At 39.5% G+C, this 19,973-nt stretch overlaps 1 protein-coding gene across 1 annotated transcript in view; it reads right to left on the bottom strand.

The window, feature by feature from the left end:
* GDA (guanine deaminase) overlaps positions 1-19,973 on the bottom strand; it is a 124,202-nt gene that overhangs the window by 43,399 nt on the left and 60,830 nt on the right. Inside the window, exons 4-9 of the mRNA XM_065878844.1 lie at positions 13,712-13,799; positions 11,848-11,953; positions 10,365-10,392; positions 9,120-9,227; positions 5,746-5,853; positions 4,406-4,503 (exon numbers count right to left, since the gene is read on the bottom strand). Of these exons, the coding sequence (XP_065734916.1) occupies positions 4,406-4,503; positions 5,746-5,853; positions 9,120-9,227; positions 10,365-10,392; positions 11,848-11,953; positions 13,712-13,799 (536 nt within the window). The remainder of the gene's footprint in view (positions 1-4,405; positions 4,504-5,745; positions 5,854-9,119; positions 9,228-10,364; positions 10,393-11,847; positions 11,954-13,711; positions 13,800-19,973) is intronic.

Raw genomic sequence — 19,973 nt, 5'->3', positions numbered from 1 at the left:
CAAAGTAGTCTGCTTGAAAATCCACATAATTATCATTTTCAAACTGCCAGTGTACATGCAATAAATCTCTCAAAGTGGTTGGAGAAAGAATAACAGTGACCATTCAAACCAAAATATTAGCCATAAAGAAATTTAACTTCAAACCTCAGTTCGCAAAACTGGGTCATGTTTTAATTTAGATGTTGTGTAACTAAACCCACAGGATGTTAAACCCTTCCCCTAAATGGTCACTAGACCATAATTATGGTCACTAAGCTGTACCTAGGCAAGATTCCCTGTTATGTACGGCCACTTTATGTCTGAAAACTAAAAGCCTCTGGAACCTCTCAAAACACTCCAGAAACACATTAATGTGGCTCTCGTGCCTTTCCCATACTGCCAATGATGTAGAACTTTTTCATTTGCAAAGTTCCTAGACTTTTGACTGCTGGCACCTCCTACTCTTTGCTTGGAGGCTCTTTCACTCCACTAGAGCCCGCTCTGCCCTTGATTGGGGAAGGTCCGAGGTTGCAGGGACTTCATGCCCCTTCGAACCCACCCAGCAGCCCTCCACCAATAACTGGTAAGTTTAGGTATAATTACTCCAGCTCCCCCACCCCTTGGGCACGTTGTCTTTGAGGTCTGCTTTGTACACTGGCTTGCTGAGTTTTCCAGAAGGATTAAATTCCAGGAACCCATGGTAGTAACTAGCTTGGTGATGTGCTCTTTACTGTCTTCCTTCCCTTCTCTGTCTCACCCCATAAAGGTGCTTCCTGAGATCACCTCCCAAATAAATTACTTGTACATAAATCCTCACGTCATGTTCTGCTTCTGCAAGAACTCTAAAACAGGTAAGGATATGAAGTAAAACTACAGGCCAATATCACTGATGAACACAGATGCAAAACTCCTTAACAAAATACTGGCAAACGGAATCCAACAGCACATAAAAAGGATGATACACCATGATCAAGTGGGGTTTATCCCAGGAATGCAAGGATTCTTCAATATACACAATCAATGTGATACACCATATTAACAAATTGAAGGATAAAAACCATATGATCATCTCAATAGATACAGAGAAAGCTTTTGACAAAATTAAATACCCATTTATGATAAAAACCCTCCAGAAAGTAGGTATAGAGGGAACTTGCCTCAGCATAATAAAGGCTATATATGACAAACCCACAGCCAACATCGTCCGCAATGGTGAAAAACTGAAACCATTTCCTCTAAAATCAGGAACAAGACAAGGTTGTCCACTCTCACCACTGTTATTCAACATAGTTGTGGAAGTTTTAGCCACAGCAATCAGAGAAGAAAAAGAAATAAAAGGAATCCAAACTGGAAAAGAAGTAAAGCTGTCACTGTTTGCAGGTGACATGATACTATACATAGAGAATCCTAAAGATGCTACCAGAAAACTACTAGAGTTAATCAATGAATTTGGTAAAGTAACAGGATACAAAATTAATGCACAGAAATCTCTTGCATTCCTATACACTAATGATGAAAAATCTGAAAGTGAAATCAAGAAAACACTCCCATTTACCATTGCAACAAAAAGAATAAAATATCTAGGAATAAACCTACCTAAGGAGACAAAAGACCTGTATGCAGAAAATTATAAGACACTGATGAAAGAAATTAAAGATTATACAAACAGATGGAGAGATATACCATGTTCTTGGATTGGAAGAATCAACATTGTGAAAATGAATCTACTACCCAAAGCAATCTACAGATTCAGTCCAATCCCTATCAAACTACCAGTGGCATTTTTCACAGAACTAGAATAAAAAAATCTCACAGTTTGTATGGAAACACAAAAGACCCTGAATAGCCAAAGCCATCTTGAGAAAGAAAAATGGAGCTGGAGGAATCAGGGTCCCTGACTTCAGACTATACTACAGAGCTACAGTAATCAAGACTACAGAAATATAGATCAATGGAACAGGATAGAAAGCCCAGAGATAAACCCACGCACATATGGTCACCTTATCTTTGATAAAGGAGACAAGAATATACAGTGGAGAAAAGACAGCCTCTTCGATAAGTGGTGCTGGGAAAACTGGATAGCTACATGTAAAACAATGAAATTAGAACACTCTAACACCATACACAAAAATAAACTCAAAATGGATTAAAGACCTAAATGTAAAGCCAGACACTATTAAACTCTTAGAGGAAAACATAGGCAGAACACTCCATGACATAAATCACAGCAAGATCCTTTTTGACCCTAGCGAAATGGAAATAAAAACAAAAATAAACAAATAGGACCTAATGAAACTTAAAAGCTTTTGCACAGCAAAGGAAACCATAAACAAGATGAAAAGACAATGCTCAGAATGGGAGAAAATATTTGCAACTGACAAAAGATTAATCTCCAAAATTTACAAGCAGCTCATGCAGCTCAATATCAAAAAAAACAAACAACCCAATCCAAAAATGGGCAGAAGACCTAAATAGACATTTGTCCAAAGAAGAATTTGAAAGGATGCTCAACATCATTAATCATTAGAGAAATGCAAATCAAAACTACAGTGAGGTATCATCTCACACCAGTCAGAATGGCCATCATCAAAAAATCTAGAAACAATAAATGCTGGAGAGGGTGTGGAGAAAAGGGAACCCTCTTGCACTGTTGGTGGGAATGTAAATTGATACAGCCACTATGGAGAACAGTATGGAGGTTCCTTAAGAAACTAAAAATAGAACCATCTTATGACCCAGCAATCCCACTACTGGGCATATACCCTGAGAAAACCATAATTCAAAAAGAGTCATGTACCACAATGTTCATTGCAGCTCTATTTACAATAGCCAGGACATGGAAGCAACCTAAGTGTCCATCAACAGATGAATTGATAAAGAAGATGTGGCACATATATACAATGGAATACTCAGCCATAAAAAGAAACGAAATTGACTTATTTGTAGTGAGATGGATGGACCTAGAGTCTGTCATACAGAGTGAAGTAAGTCAGAAAGAGAAAGACAAATACTGTATGCTAACACATATATATGGAATCTAAGGGAAAAAAAAAAAGGTCATGAAGAACCTAGGGGTAAGACGGGAATAAAGACACAGACCTACTAGAGAATGGACTTGAGGATATGGGGAGGGGGAAGGGTAAGCTGTGACAAAGTGAGAGAGTGGCATGGACATACATACACTACCAAATGTAAAATAGATAGCTAGTGGGAAGCAGCTGCATAGCAGAGGGAGATCAGCTCGGTGCTTTGTGACCACCTGGATGGGTGGGATAGGGAGGGAGGGAGACGCAAGAGGGAGGAGATATGGGACCATATGTATACGTATAACTGATTCACTTTGTTATAAAGCAGAAACTAATACACCATTGTAAAGCAATTATACTCCAATAAAGACGTTAAAAAAAATCTAGCAGAAGCTAATAAATTTATTGAATGAATGATCCACCCCAACCTGCCTCTAGCTCTGTTCTGTGCCAACTAACACAAGAAATGAGAAATCCTTTCTGTGTCTAATCGTGGAGCATGAATTCTTAGCCTAGCACCCAAGGACTGGCATTATGGAATCTATGAATTCCCTGAAATTAGATGCAGCATTTTTATGTCTATGGGCTTTTTTTTTTTTTTTTTGCGTTACGCGGGCCTCTCACTGCTGTGGCCTCTCCCACTGCGGAGCACAGGCTCAGCAGCCATGGCTCACGAGCCTAGCCGCTCCGCGGCATGTGGGATCTTCCCAGACTGGGGCACGAACCCATGTCCCCTGCACCGGCAGGTGGACTCTCAACCACTGTGCCACCGGGGAAGCCCTCTATGGGCTTTTTTTTTCTGAGGATCCAGACCACAAGTTTCATCTGATTCCCTTATGCACCTATAACCTTTCAAAGGTTATGAACCAGGTATAAATAAAAATTTTGTTTGCGTGAATTACAGTAGGACAAGTTCCCTCCTAAGTGCATCTCGTCAGATATAACAGCATGACATTTTCTGAAGGGTGCTGGCTTCTAGTAGCATTGCACCATTTCTGGTAATGTGCACATTTCTAGTAGTTTGTACAACACAAAGTAGTAAGAGGTCAGTACACTCTCTCTGGAACACCTGGTTGGCACACCCACTCTTTCAGTCCTTAGCTCTAAGTTCTCAGTGCTATTGGTTTTGAACTCTATTTCCTATTGTTCTGTTTTGTGCAAACTCAGAAATTTTAAGAGATGTGGTGCTCTTCAAATGCATACCCTGCAAAAAATAGCCTCTTTTAAGTGCTGTCTCCCCAATACAGTATAGGTAGGTATCCTTCTATCTAGTTCCCATCCCAATTGAACATAACCACAGAAGAGAGATACTGGAGGAATGACTGAGAAAACAAAGGTATTTGGCTGCTACTTTGCAACCCAAATGTTCATAATCTACTAATCAATAATTGCCTACTTACGATAAGTTAGAATTGGGACAATGCGAGATGGATGCTCCTCGTTCCCTGAATACATCCAGTTCTTCTTCAGAAAGGTAGCAGCCATGTGCCATCACTGTCTGGAGAGAAGAGCATCCTATGTGGAGTCTACCACTCAAAAATGCTTAAGTCAGTCCTCACTCACAGCAAGATATTATAGGTGCACATAAAAGCTGGGACTTATCTGTTATCATCTTCACAAGAACATTGAGAGTACCTGTATGTATAAAATCACTGTGCCCAAGTTACACCTCAGAAAAGGCCTGTGAAAACATTGGATTACGAAAGTCCCACACATTTGTGGATCTTTTTCTCTCTTTTTTTAATCTATAAAATAAATGAGGGTTGGTCCAGTTGACCTCTATGCAAGTAAAATTAACATGCAAACTGAAGGCTAATTTATTAATTATATAGAAATATATGTAGAGGAGGATGAAAATTATGATGTAGCATAAACAAGATCTGTGCAGAGTATTAACCTTTCAAAGCAGTCACATTCAGATCTCTGAGCACAAAGTCCCTAAGAATTTATTTGCTGTAATAGTTAAACTCTCCATGCAGTTCATACATTTCATTAAATGCCAAGGCCAGGGGGTATATTGTTGTAATGAGGTCTCTCCTCACTCATATTAATTTTAATTAACTTAAAATTGTTTAATGATAAATGTAGTAATAGTCATTTCTTTTACAAAGCAATCTTAGAGTGTTTAAAAATAAAAAGTAAAAAGTCCTCTGCTTTCTCCCTCAGGAAGGATCACTTTTAACGTTCAATGTGTGTCTTCCAGACAGTGTTTGGTAAGTGAGCACGCACCCTCACGTATACACACATATCAAACAATACTGTACAGACACTCTTCCTTGTAAGTCTGTATACTTCATTCTTTGTGAATGTTGGATAAAATTCTAATTATGTATGTTCTATAATTTAAACAATTTCCCACTGATAGCCATTTTTTAACTTTCATATGTAATTAACATCCCTATTCATAGTCCTTACAGAATGGATCTTCAGAAATACATTTTCTAACTCAGAGGAATGCACATTGTCACTAATGGATACTGACAAAATGTCCTTGGACCACATGACAGTCCAACCTCAAAGAAGCTTCTAGATTTATTTACCAATAAATTTCATGATTTATTCGTTAGGGATGAAACTTCAGGCCCATTTTTAATTCTATGCACACATGCGTATGCACACTCTGTACTTGAGTTTGGGAAATGCATGTGTGTTATAGAAGTCTGAATATTACTACTGAGATTTTAAAATTTAGATAAATGTGCCGTACTTCATATACATTATATCATGATGGACAACTTACCTTATTTGTCAGAAGGTTGTTTTTATCATACACATCTGTGTAGTTTTTATAACCGGGGTATAAGTTTTTCACAGCTTTAACTTCATCATGATTTTCACTTATATGGCTCTAAAAGAAAAGAAATATTTTCAATTTTTTAATGTAAAATACCATTAGAAATTATATTTCCTACCCCCAAATGATATGGATGGTTCCTACTTGCCTATGTAAAAAAAAAAAGAAGATTCTTGTGTATTTTATTTGAAACAATTCTTATTATATAAGATATATATGACAAAGAAACTATGAAAATGTAATTATATGAACATGTAATATCCTAACCCTAACCCATGTGATGTTTTTCTGACAAAGTCTTTTCAAATTCCAAACTATAGCAAGAATAAGTAAAAATAAAAAGTACTCCTTGTAGAGAGTCAAGAGCCCAGCTATATTCATGGTCGGTCACCTACTACTTCTGGTGTTGGCCGTTTAAGAAGAGTTCATTGGCCATCAAAAGGACAGAGCATGGTTCACTCATAGAAAGCTGAATTTTAGCCCAAGTTCTGACCCTAGTTATGTGCCTTAGGGTTGAGTCCATTGTTTTCTCTTTGGGCCTCCATGTTCTCATCTCTCAAATAAAAGCGTTGGGATAGATGAGTGATTTTCCAAATTCTTTTAGCTTTAGATGTGTTATTCTTATTTTAAAAATCATAGAAATTCAATATGTAAACAGCATAAACAAGTTGCTACGCAGGATGAAGCAGGGTTAGGACTCTGGGACCCTGTCCCCATTCTATCCCCTTTGTCAGCTTCCAGGATGAGTTCTTCTGCAGGAAACAGTTGGAAAATAACAGAGCTAGGCAGTCCTGCGGTCGTCAAGAAAGAGCCTATGAGAATCCACACACAAGCAAAACAGGTGAGTCCTGGCCCCCACACTGTCCTTGCTCTAGGGCATCACAAACCTGAGACTGCAGACACAACGTAAGTGTCACCATCCCAGCCCCTCACCTAAAACAAAAATCATTTCTGACCAGCTGATGATGACCATATATTATGGGAAATAACTCATGAGCAAGTTACCACTTCTAAGAACAGCAATGCCATTTCCCTTTCTCCTTGAGGTAGAGTATGCATAACCGAATAAATGAAAGAAAACAACAGCAATGGACTAAAAACAGAATGTTCTACCTGCAGAATGAGTTCTATCCTTGGCCTTGAGAAACTCCAGACCACTGAAGAAATGGGCATGGGCATCAGAAGAGATTTGTGTCATTTTGATAGATTTGAGTATATGCACTTATACACATATATACAACGCCAGTAAGTATATACTTGATTTTGTTGTGTGTTTCTGGGATTGGGACACACGAACCCAAAATATGCCACCTTGGGATACTGAATACTTTATGCCGAAGGGGTTTGAGAAAATGGCAGAAGCAGGAAGGTCACTCTGATTTTGCCCCCACCCTTTTCCCCTGTGACCGGAGCACAGGCTCTTGTAAATGAGAGGCGCCTGCCCTATACATAGAGGAAAGGAGCATCCTTATCTCTGAAGACAAAGAGAACCAAGAAGAAACAGGCCTTGCTAATACACTTACCTCGTACTCCTTAACTTATGTTCCTCCAGGACTGTACACTTGTCACCACACCTAACATAAAAATACTCAGGTCTGTTTCTTTGTGTCTTTGTTTCCTTATAAAGGCTCCTGTGCCATGTAAACCTTATATGAAATAAATTTGTATGCTTTTCTCTTGTTTAGCTTTGTCAGTTTAGTTTTCAGGCCCAGTCAGGGACCCTAAATAGGTCAAGGATAACTTTTTCCTCCCCGGCAATTGTTGTGTGGGATTGAGTATCACAGCCCATCAAAAAAGAAAAAGGGGGTAAAAATGAAAATAGTTAATGAGTCCTAACAAGATAAATCTTAAAAAAAAAAACAAACACTTCCACCCTAAAAAATGATAAAGGATCTATGTGCTTCCTTTCCCCCACACGCCCTTTGTTTAAAGATAGCTCTTAAGAGGGAGAATTTTAGTGCAGTATGTAATGAAGTTTGGATGGGGGAAGGGGAGGTCCCAATTTTAACCCAGCTGGAAGATTTAGAAAGTGTTTTATCCCTAAATTGCAACCGCTTAATGACAAAGTAAGATATACTGTTTTGTTCCTGATTTTAAATTAAGAAACTTGGAACAAAAGGGCTTTTAAATCCATTTTGGTAAGGTGGAAATTAGGTTCTTTTTGGCTTTTCAAATAATAGATGGTTCCTTGAAAAAGGAAGGACTTCAACACTGAGAAAGTATCAAAGAAAAGAGAGCAGGAAAGAAATGCATTAAATGTATCCTACAGAGAACAGGTAACCAGTTTGCCATTGATCTTGCTTGGTTACTTAAGATGTTCTCATCTCTCGGAGCCAGATCAGGGAAGATTGAAGGCAAAAGGAACTTCAGGTTTCTTAACTTTTTTAACTAAAAAATTAAAGAACTAGATTTAGGTGATATCTGTAAGGGACCTTATGTCCTGTGATGCTGTATCTTGAGATCTTATGGGGCTAAAGGCAGGCCGCCCCCATGATGTGCCACTCTGGCATGTAGATTATTATTATTATTTTTGCAGTACGTGGGCCTCCCACCACTGCGGCCTCTCCCGCCGCGGAGCACAGGCTCCGGATGTGCAGGCCCAGTGGCCATGGCTTACAGGCCCAGCCGCTCCACAGCACGTGGGATCCTCCTGGACCGGGGCATGAACCCGCGCCCCCCATAGGCAGGCGGACTCCCAACCACTGCGCCACCAGGGAAGCCCATGTAGATTATTTTGAGTTAAAAACCAATCAATGCTCGAAAGACTCAGGAAGAACCTTTGAACTCCCTCCTTACCACCTAAAAGAATTTAAGATAGGAGGGTTGTCCCAGGAAGGAGCTATTACCATAGATAACTGTAGTAAGGTATTAGGCATAGTAGACAAGAGGAACCTAGCAAGCCCATTTAATCAAACTTGTCTGTGTCCCATTGTCTTTGAATGGTTCAGCAAACTTTTGTTTACCAAATATTAACTCTTTTTATCTTCCAGTGAATTACCTTATTTCCCCTTGAAACCTCAGAGCCCTGTTTCCTTCTACTTAGTCCAGGATATATATATACCTCACCTTGCCTTGCTGTCTTTGGAATTCTTCATACTTATGTGGATTTCCTGTATGCACATAATAAATTTGATTTTCTCCTGTTAATCTGCTTTATGTCATGTTAATTGCCAACCAAAAGAACTAAAAGAGAAAAGGGGAGACCCATCTCCTCCATCATCTCAGTAAAAGAATTGGAGATTACGAGATTACTGCCAGAATTTAGGGTACAGAGAAGTCTTGCAGGTCTAGACAGAGGCAAATAGGAGAAAAACACCCACCTGAATGTGCAAATCATGGGTCTTCGCAATGTTTCCAAGTTCACCCAACAAAGTCTCAGAGCAGGAAAGGGAAAAACGTGGTGTCACTATGGGCTGCACTCTAGAATACTAGAAATAATCAAAAACACTTGGTAAGGAAATGCATATCATACCACAAAATGATTTTATGTCTTCATCGCTAGGGACAGTCCTTCATTCCAGGAGTGGGTAGAAGTGCTGGATTTCATGGAAATGGCTCACGGATGAGAACAAGGAAGGGTATATTCTGTAGCACCAAGTTCAATGGAAGAAGATCCCATCTCAAACGCAAGGCACGTGAAGGCTCAGACCAGGCCTAGACTGGGTGGCTTTTATGAAGAGAATTAGGAGGCAGAGGAGACGTTTTAAGGGAGAGTGCTGGGAAGACTAAGAATGAAGTGGTGGCCTGTTCCCCTTTCTACATCTTGGGGTGGTATGCTGGCCATGGCCTCCCTGAGGACTTTTACTTAGTTGCAGGCATGGCTCTGATGTCACCTTTGTGGCTGAGCAGTAGAGAAGGACTCATAGAAGAGCGTCAAGGATAAGGATCCACAAAGCTGCACCTAGGTCTCCCAAGATTAGAATACTGAGGTTTCCTATGGCTTCCAGTCAGACCTTAAAAATTGGTGAGGGAAGAGTCTGGTTTGCAAATCTAAGAGACGGCACAGCAGAGCCATAGACAAGCCTGCTGGGGGTGGGACAGAAAACAGCACTGTCTTCACAGGATCACCAACACCAGGGCACTGTGGAACGGGGGTGCCTGGCTGAGTGCCTGCAGGCCACACGACATGCACGCATCTGTGGACCAAGGCAGTCTGGCTGGGGCATCAGGGCTGGACACCACCTGTGTTTCAGACCAGATCAGGGGGTACAAGAGGCCAGAGCCAATGGTGATGCAGCCAACAAACCACGCCACAGCATCCAGTTGCCACCAATCTGTCTACATGCATGAAGCCCTCTCCTGCCTCCCCACCGGCCTGTCCTATGAAATGAGAAGGTCCCAGAGGAGAGGGAGGGAAAACCACTGAGAAAGTAAAAAATGCCTGACCTTCCTGAGCTGAGTTGATGCATCCACCATGAAAACAATTTAAGGCTTTAGGAAAATACTTCTGCATGCATGGAATAGGCCAAATGTACACAGGCTAATCTCTACCAAACAGCTTAAGAACAAATCCTACAACTAACAGGAAGGCAATTAAAAAGCGAGCTGGGAACAAGTTTACTTACATTCCTTTGGAGCATTTCTGACACAAATCTGAAATAAAGCAACAAACGGGAAGTTAGAACATTCAGGCATTTTTGAAATTAATTTTTTAAAAGCACGAAAACATGAGCCTTACGTGTCCTAATTTCCATGTAAACATTTCTAATGCTGCACATGTTTCACCACCACTAATTAAGGATTAGCAAGCAGTAATTACCCTGCTTTCTCATTTGCAGCCAGAGCGATGGAGTGCAAAATCACAGGGAAATGCAATTTTATCATCTAACATCAGCCGGGCTGTTCACAAGTATTCCCACAGCACTCAAGCCATTCTACTAGCTTAAGCTCTGTTTGGGGGAATACTGCAGTATGTTATGTTCCATGGATATCAGAGTCATGGAGTCCTATGTATCTGAAGGTGTTTAGAAGCCATGGGGCTCTCTACTCCCAGTTTCCCTAAAGTGGAAGCTGCTTGCTCACAAAATCACAATAGCATCATTTATTTTCAAAGGCTGAGTCCTACTGGGCATGGATGTTGGAGTAAAGCAGAAGGAATAGGCCAGACATGGTTGTGAAATGGGTAGTGACTGGGATGGTGATCTTACCAATTATATCTGCAGGGTTGGTGGTATCCGTAGGGCCTATGAAATGACTGTTTCTGCCCTGGCTGGAAATATTTATGAGCTATAGCTTCCTGCTTTCTGGTAATCCTTTGTTTAAGAATAAAATGTGAATCAGGGTTCACTATTCCCACAAACACAGATTCATAGAAAAGTTGAGCATATGGCCAAATGCTAAAGGGAAAGTGTGTGCTTCCTTCTCTCTATGGGAACATAGCAGCACCTAAGCCACCCTTTACAGAGGACACACTTAAGGTGAAGGAGGCCTGGGGAATGGAGAAAAGCTGGACTTCTCAAACTTGCGTCAGGATATGTTTGGTCTTAGGCAAGATTTAAAGCTAAAGAATTTTCTTCTATATCTCTTGGATGTTGAGTGTCATACAACACAATTCCTTGTCAAATCCTCAAGGCACCATGGAAAAGCCATTAAAGAAATATAGAAAAAGTACCTATGGTATCACTAGCATATCCCCGTGTAAAATAAAAAGAACATAACAAAAGCACATGATCTCAAGCAATAGGATGACCCACAACCAAAAGTAATTTAATGAGCAGGCCACAGACACTTAGTGCAAGTTTAATCTACAGGAGAAGCCCCGATCTACAACGAATGACAGGGAGTGAGTAAATCATTTACTTTTTAAAAACTCCTTCATTTTATAAAGGGATTTGCCCTAGGGCTCCTATAACAAGTTCCCAGAGGCTTTAAAATATGATTTGATATACAAAAATAGTACTGACATGCAACATTTTCCTTAGGATCAGATCAATTTCATGAAGTTAGGCAAACCCAGGCAGTGATATATGTGCACATTCTGCCTGGGTTAAAGAGGTCTCTTTTTCCCATCTCCAACTCCATCCATAAGACAAATCAAGACAAACATACCTCTCTGTTTCCTTGATTGATTCCTCAGTGGTTTCCTTGTATTCTGGAACAGTGTCATTCAAATCCATGCAGACTTTGCCCACAAATGCCCGCTGCCCGAATTTATCTGTGAGACACACACAAAAAGAATCTAAAGTCATGTTTCTTTCCCAAACTGTACCTTTCCTAAGCCTCTTTAAAACATCTTAAATTAAAATCGTTACAAAAACATAAGTGAGAATGTAAAAGATCATCACACCATTTAAGAACCATAACAACAAGACCTCGATCAATTCTGTAAGTAGTAAAGGTTCTCCCGTTAGCACCTTACTCCTCTGATTACTCCCAGAATGAAGGATATTATTTGCTTAAGGTCTAAACCCAGATGTGCCCAGTGTCCTCTGCTATGTGCAGGGTTATGAGGACTATACCCAATAATGTATGTAAAGTGGCTGGCACACGGGCTTAGAAAAGATACCGTCGCTATTCTTAAGTGTAGCAGTGCCAGTATCATTACCTGTGGGGGATTTTACTTACTCCTACCAGCAGTTCTCAGCACTGAAGAACCTCATGCTTATCAAAGGTGCTAGAGGAATTCTATTTCAGCTAGAAAGTTGATGCTACATGAGGCAATGTTCATTTTTTTCAACAATGTCTCCACCTCTGTCTTGAGTCTTTCAGAAGTCTTTCTATCTCTCTCTTTCCCCTGTAATTCACTGTAATACCTGGCCATTAGATTACTCTTCCTTAAAACGCCACCTTCATCACATACCTCATCTCGCTGAAAACTTTTTTGAGTCTGATGCATATTTGAATCTCTCCAGAGACTGAACCATCCCCTCTGCCCAACCTCTCCCATCCCACCATGCCATGAATCCTTCCCTTTAGTTCAGCTACTCTGTTCCCTGCCTCCTGTATATCCACGATGAACGTTCGTGTCCCCATACCCAAACCCCATGTCATCTTTCCTGTCTGAAAGGCATTTTCCTCTCTCCTCATTTTATCTTCCCTTCAAAGCCCAATTTAAAGATCCCTTCGATGAAATCTTCCCAGGTGATCCAATTCTGGGTTCATTCTGTCTCCTCCAAAATTTGCAATATTTACTTTCAGTGTCACCCTTGAAGTCTTTGGTATAAACTACCTTGGCCAGCAAGCAGTAGCGTCAGCACATCAGTCAACAGTATTTACTGAGCACTTGCTATGTGCTAGGCACTGTACTGAGTACAAGTTTTGGAATCATCAGTGTAAATCCAGTCTCAGCTCTGCTTACTAGCTGTGTGACTTGGGCATGTTACATAACCTCTCTGAGCATCAGTTTATCCATCTGTAACACAAGGACCTGAATAACTGCTCCAGAAGGCTGTTTGCAACTGAGCTGAACTAACCCACGTAGAGTTCTTTGCACAATACCAGGCATCTAGTAAAAGCACTACAGCTATTACTAAAGTCATTAATCAGTGGATGTACCTATTAATCAGTTAATCCTGTCTGGTTCCTCAAGGGCAGAGACTATTTTCCGTTTTACTGTGTTCCCTGCATCTAGCATAGTGCCCTGAGTCTAGCCAACAGCTAAGATCTATCTGCTGATAGATAAACTGTTGCTATTGCTAGAATTAGTAAACCTGCTCCAAAAAGCCCTAAATTAATACACAAAATTCAGATCCATTTACATCATTCTGCAGCCAAAAACTAAAAGTAAATAAATTACTTAAACAACAGAAAAAGTTCAAGGGCCACAGTGATACACAAATACCTAATTACTTGCAAGAAATGCAGTGCTTAAATTCTAGCAATTAAAAGGCAGGACTGCTCACAAGTATAAGCCACTGCTGGCATGGTCTGGACATGCTTCACGTGCCCGTAAATCATCCTTTCATCTCCTCACCTGTAATTTCCGCAAGGAGCAGCGATGAGTCAGTGTGAATTGTTGCAAAGTAACAAGCTGTGGTTGTTCCATTCTTTAGTGTTCTCCTCTAAAAATAAATCACAAAAACCATGAATCGCCTGTGCCCAGAAGAGTCACATGGTATATACAGATGAAAATGGAATTTTAGTTTTCAATTTTAAGATGTTTTTATTTAAAGGCATGCCATCTCAATCTGAAATGTAGTTAAGGCAAATGGTAAAAGTATTTATATTTTAAAAGTGTTAGCCAGAGGAGAAGTTGATGCTTTCGATTACCTAGATTCACACAGTTCTGTGTTGCAGAATTTATTAAATGTGATACTAAGTAATTCCTTATTTTTTTAGGACTGTTTAAGAATATGCAAACTTTATTGCATCTGGGAGTGAATAAATGAGGTTTTTCTAGTGATTACAGGATACAGTTATTCAGCCAGATTTTTAGTTCATCCTAGCAGATTGATAAATGTATCCATCTCTCTTCCTCAGCAAATCTCTACTAAAATACTAGTAAAGGAGTATAACATTTATTAAACCATAAGCAGAGAGGAGACATGAGCAGCGGAAATATTTCAACATCTTCTCAGAAGAAAAAACAAGTATAAGAACCTGGAGGCAACTTGGAAAGAGAGAGGAGCGTGTGGTTGTTAACAGGGAATTGGCTGAAAGTCTGTATACAGATAATTAAACCTTGGCAGGACTCTTTTCCCTGCTGAAATCAGCCAACCACCCCTAACCTGCTCCTTGGAGAAGAGATTTACCCTTTGTAGAAACTGGATAGTATTTAGAGGGTACAAGCCCAAAAGGACAAGGTGAGGCATAGGCTGAAAAGAAGAGGTTTAAGCGGACATCTGGCTGACCTCTGGGACCCTTGTTCATCTTCCCCAAAATGCCATATGTACTGTTTCCACCAGTCCTGGCAGGACTGAAGGACTTCTTCCTAGAGAAGATGAATGGCTCTAGAAGGAAGATGTCCTCACGACTTTGGGGACCCACAATTTAAAGGGCTGTTTACTACCTTCACTGTTCATCATATAATGAAGTTTACCAGTCAACAAATGCTACCCCACCCAGATCTCCCAATCAGCATCTTGGAGCATCACACTTAAATATGAATGTACATTTAAGGTTCAACGGACACTGGAGGAGGGCTTCCCTGGTGGCGCAGTGGTTGAGAGTCTGCCTGCCGATGCAGGGGACACAGGTTCGTGCCCCGGTCCGGGAAGATCCCACATGCCGTGGAGCAGCTGGGCCCGTGAGCCATGGCCACTGAGCCTGTACGTCCGGAGCCTGTGCTCTGCAGCAGGAGAGGCCACAACAGTGAGAGGCCCGCGTACAGCAAAAAAAAAAAAAAAAAAAAAAAAAAAAAAAAAAGGAGAGGGGAAGGAAGAGAAAGAATATGGATAAAATATTGGAAGAAACAGGCAATCTGTAGGTCAGAAGGAAGCTTGATTTAAAAAAAAAAAAAACAACACTATGATTAACAATCTCAAAGAAATGAAAGAAGATATTGTATCCACAAAACAAGAACAGAATGCTGTAGAAATCAGAGAATAAGAGCTCTCCATGGGCTTCCTTGGTGGCGCAGTGGTTGAGAGTCTGCCTGCTGATGCAGGGGACACGGGTTCGTGCCCTGGTCCAGGAAGATCCCACATGCTGCGGAGTGGCTAGGCCCTTGAGCCATGGCCACTGAGCCTGCGCGTCCAGAGCCTGTGCTCTGCAACGGGAGAGGCCACAACAGTGAGAGACCCACGTATCAAAAAAAAAAAGAGCTCTCCAAAAGTAAAAATGTTAAAAATGAAATATGGGAGTCAACAAAAGGTTAAATTAGAAGAGAATTTCTCAGAGAAGAAATATGAAAGTCAAGGATGAAAAGATAAAAAAATTATGCTCAATCTAAGAGATCTAACAATTTAGAATAAAAGTTCTAAAAAAAAAAAAATTTTTTTAAAGGAAATGGAGGGGGTGAAATTGTCTGAGAAATAATACTAGTCTCTCCAAACTGAAAATCCTCATAGAATGTTCAGTTCAGTGCATGAAAAACAGAAGCCAAGTAAGGTATATAATTGTGAGATATTAAGTCTACAAGTAAAGTGAAGATTCTGAAAGGTTCCAGAGAAAGAACACCAGTCATAGACAAATGGCAGGAAACACAATGGCACTGGTGTTATCACCAGTGATGCTGAAAACAGAACAATGGCTTTAAAATTCTGGAGGAAAGTTTTTTTTAATTTTTAAAAAATTTATTTTATTGAAGTATAGTTGATTTAAGGAGGGAAGTTATTTTAAAGTAGAATTTTATACCCTGGTAAATTATCAGTCAAGTGTGAAAATAGAATAGATATATATGATTAGATACACAAAATCTTGAATGTTTTTCTCCTTTAAGAGCTTAGAAAGCTCCTAGAAGATGTGTTTTTTAAAAATGTGAGAGTAATGCAAAGAAAAAGAACTTCTTAGGTCCAGAAAATGGGAATTTAACACAGAGGAGAACCAAAGGTAATGCCCAGATTATAGCAGTGCCAGAGACAATCCCGACCAGAGTGAAACAAAGGAACAGAAGGCAGTGGGAAGAGTTTGAGAAAGAAATCAGGACTGATATTGCCTGACTTGTCTCAGCACTTGGAAAAGTACTGATTGACCTGAGCAGGGTCTGTCTTAAGCAGAAGCTTTTCCTTCTTCTTCTTTTTTAAAATTTTAAGACATTTTTTAAGAGCAGTTTTAGGTTCACAGCAAAATTGAGAGGAAGGTACAGAGATTTCCCATATGCCCCCAGCCCCCACACATAGCAGAAGCTTTTTAAAGTGCAGAGGAAAAACTGCACTGGAGTTCTTGCTTCTTGCATATTATGACCTGTGTGACCTTGAGAAAGTTGCTTTACATTCTCAACATCAGTTTCCTCATTTGTGAAATAAGAGGACTCTTGACTAGAATGGGGCTGGATTAGAAACGTAAACGTCTACAGGAGGAAAATAATTTGGACTTAAAGTAATAGGGAAGAACATGCCATATCCCAGCAGCCTCTATTCAGCTTCAGCCAACTGTTAAAAAAACAACAACAAAAAAGAGAGACCAGTGATGTCAGTTAGTAATGAAGGGCAAGAGAATTAGGAAAACTGGATTTTAATGTCAGTCTTTTCAAACTTTAAGACACTTTGCACATGAAAAAAATATATTTCTGGCTGCAGGTAAAGGATGTTTATATAGCCTGTCACCTATAGAAAAGGATGCGCTAGCTTGCTACCATAATCACACACCCAAGAGAAAAGTTAACACCATGACAGAGGCATCAAATTCAATCTCCAGCAACCAGAAAAGTGCCTGGATCTTCGTGTGTGCCTAGTAAATATTGTTGAATGAACACATGAGGAGTCAGACTTACTAAAGCAACAAGAAGCATAAAATGTTCTAAAATAAGCATTGTTACGTGCATAGAATAGGACATTGTATCCTTGACAGAGGAACAGGCTACTGTAACAGTGAGAGTGAATTTAATAACTTGCCAATTTGAGCCACTGGCATTCTCTGAGAATGTAGCGTAAAAGTATACACAGAAGTTTCACTATTTTTCTAAGAAGAGTTGCTGAAAGAAAGAACAGATTGGAGGGAAGAATATACTAAGAGCAAGGGAAATGGGCTGGGGGGGTGGCAGAGAAAATAAATGAGCGTGCATGCACAAGAAAGAGAGAGAAGGAAATTCATTTCCCAGAACAGAAGTAATACTATATTAAAGAAAATGGACTGAAAAAAACAAAAACAAAAACATATCTATAAGTGAAATTTCAGAACCTCAAGAATGAAGAAAATCCTGAAGGCCAGCAAATTAGCTAGAAGGGAATGACAATCAGATTGACATCAGCACACTGGATGCTGGTGGGAAAATCATTTTAAAGAGAATTCTCTCCGTAGCTGTGGTGCATCATTCAAGAGTCAGAAAAAAGTAACACCATTTTTGGTAGTTCAAGGATTTGGATTGTTTGTCACCCACCTTATTGGAAAAGATTATCATCGTTTAAGAAAATACATACAAAACAAAGACAGAGGATCCAAATTTAAAACATTTTAGACATCCACCAGAGGGCAGACAGCAGAAGCAAGAAGAACTACAATCCTGCAGCCTGTGGAACAAAAACCACATCCACAGAAAGATAGACAGGATGAAAAGGCAGAGGGCTATGTACCAGATGAAGGAACAAGATGAAACCCCAGAAAAACAACTAAATGAAGTGGAGATAGGCAACCTTCCAGAAAAAGAATTCAGAATAATGATAATGAAGATGATCCAGGACCTCGGAAAACGAATTGAGGCAAAGATCGAGAAGATGCAAGAAATGTTTAACAAAGACCTAGAAGAATTAAAGAACAAACAAACAGAGATGAACAATACAATAACTGAAATGAAAACTACAGTAGAAGGAATCAATAGCAGAATAACTGAGGCAGAACGGATAAGTGACCTGGAAGACAGAATGGTGGAATTCACTGCTGCAGAAGAGAATAAAGAAAAAAGAATGAAAAGAAATGAAGACAGCCTAAGACACCTCTGGGAAAACATTAAACGCAACACCATTCGTATTATAGTGGTCCCAGAAGGAGAAGACAGAGAGAAAGGACCTGAGAAAATATCTGAAGAGATTATATTCGAAAACTTCCCTAACATGGGAAAGAAAATAGCCACCCAAGTCCAGGACGTGGAGAGAGTCCCACACAGGATAAACCCAAGGAGAAACACGCTGAGACACATAGTAATCAAATTGGCAAAAATTAAAGACAAAAATTATTGAAAGCAGCAAGGGAAAAATGACAAATAACATACAAGGGAACTCCCATAAGGTTAACAGCTGATTTCTCACCACAAACTCTACAAGCCAGAAGGGAATGGCATGATAAAGTGATGAAAGGGAAGAACCTACAACCAAGATTACTCTACGCAGCAAGGATCTCATTCAGATTTGATGGAGAAATCAAAAGCTTTACAGACAAGCAAAAGCTAAGAGAATTCAGCACCACCAAACCAGCTCTACAACAAATGCTAAAGGAACTTCTCTAAGTGGGAAACACAAGAGAAAAAAATGACCTACAAAAACAAACCCAAAACAATTAAGAAAATGCTCATAGGAACATACATATCGATAATTACCTTAAACGTGAATGGATTAAATGCTCCAACTAAAAGACACAGGCTTGCTGAATGGATACAAAAACAAGATCCATATATATGCTGTCTAAAAGAGACCCACTTTAGACCTAGACACACATACAGACTGAAAGTGAGGGGATGGAAAAAGATATTCCATGCAAATGGAAATCAAAGCTGGAGTAGCAATACTCATATCAGATAAAATAGACTTTAAAATAAAAGCATTACAAGAGACAAGGAAGGACACTACATAATGATCAAGAGATCAATCCTAGAAGATATAACAATTATAAATATTTATGTACCCAACATAGGAGCACCTCAATATATAAGGCAACTGCTAACAGCTATAAAAGGCAATCGACAGTAAAACAATAATAATGGGGGACTTTAACACCTCACCCCAATGCACAGATCATCCAAAATGAAAATAAATAAGGAAACAGAAGCTTTAAATGACACAAATAGATTTAACTGATATTTATAGGACATTCCATCCAAAAACAGCAGATTACACTTTCTTCTCAAATGAGCATGGAACATTCTCCAGGATAGATCACATCTTGGGTCACAAATCAAGCCTCAGTAAATTTAAGAAAATTGAAATCATATCAAGCATCTGTTCTGACCACAACTCTATGAGACTAGAAATGAATTACGAGGAAAAAACCATAAAAAACACAAACATATGGAAGCTAATCAATATGTTACTAAATAATGAAGAGATCACTGAAGAAATCAAAGAGGAAATCAAAAAATACCTAGAGACACATGACAATGAAAACACGACGATCCAAAACCTATGCAATGCAGCAAAAGCAGTTCTAAGAGGGAAGATTATAGCTATACAAGCCTACCTCAAGAAACAAGAAAAATTTCAAATAAACAATGTAAACTTACAACTGAAGGAACTAGAGAAAGGAAAACCAGCAAAACCCAAAGTTAGCAGAAGGAAAGAAATCATAAAGATCAGAGCAGAAATAAATGAAATAGAAACAAAGAAAACAATAGCAAAGATCAATAAAACTAAAAGCTGGTTCTTTGAGAAGATAAACAAAACTGATAAACCATTAGCCAGACACATCAAGAAAAAGAGGGAGAGGAT

The sequence above is a fragment of the Phocoena phocoena genome, chromosome 6 (genome assembly GCF_963924675.1).
Source record: "Phocoena phocoena chromosome 6, mPhoPho1.1, whole genome shotgun sequence".
In the NCBI taxonomy this organism is placed as follows: Eukaryota; Metazoa; Chordata; class Mammalia; order Artiodactyla; family Phocoenidae; genus Phocoena; species Phocoena phocoena.
This window is presented reverse-complemented; position numbering and strand designations above follow the sequence as displayed.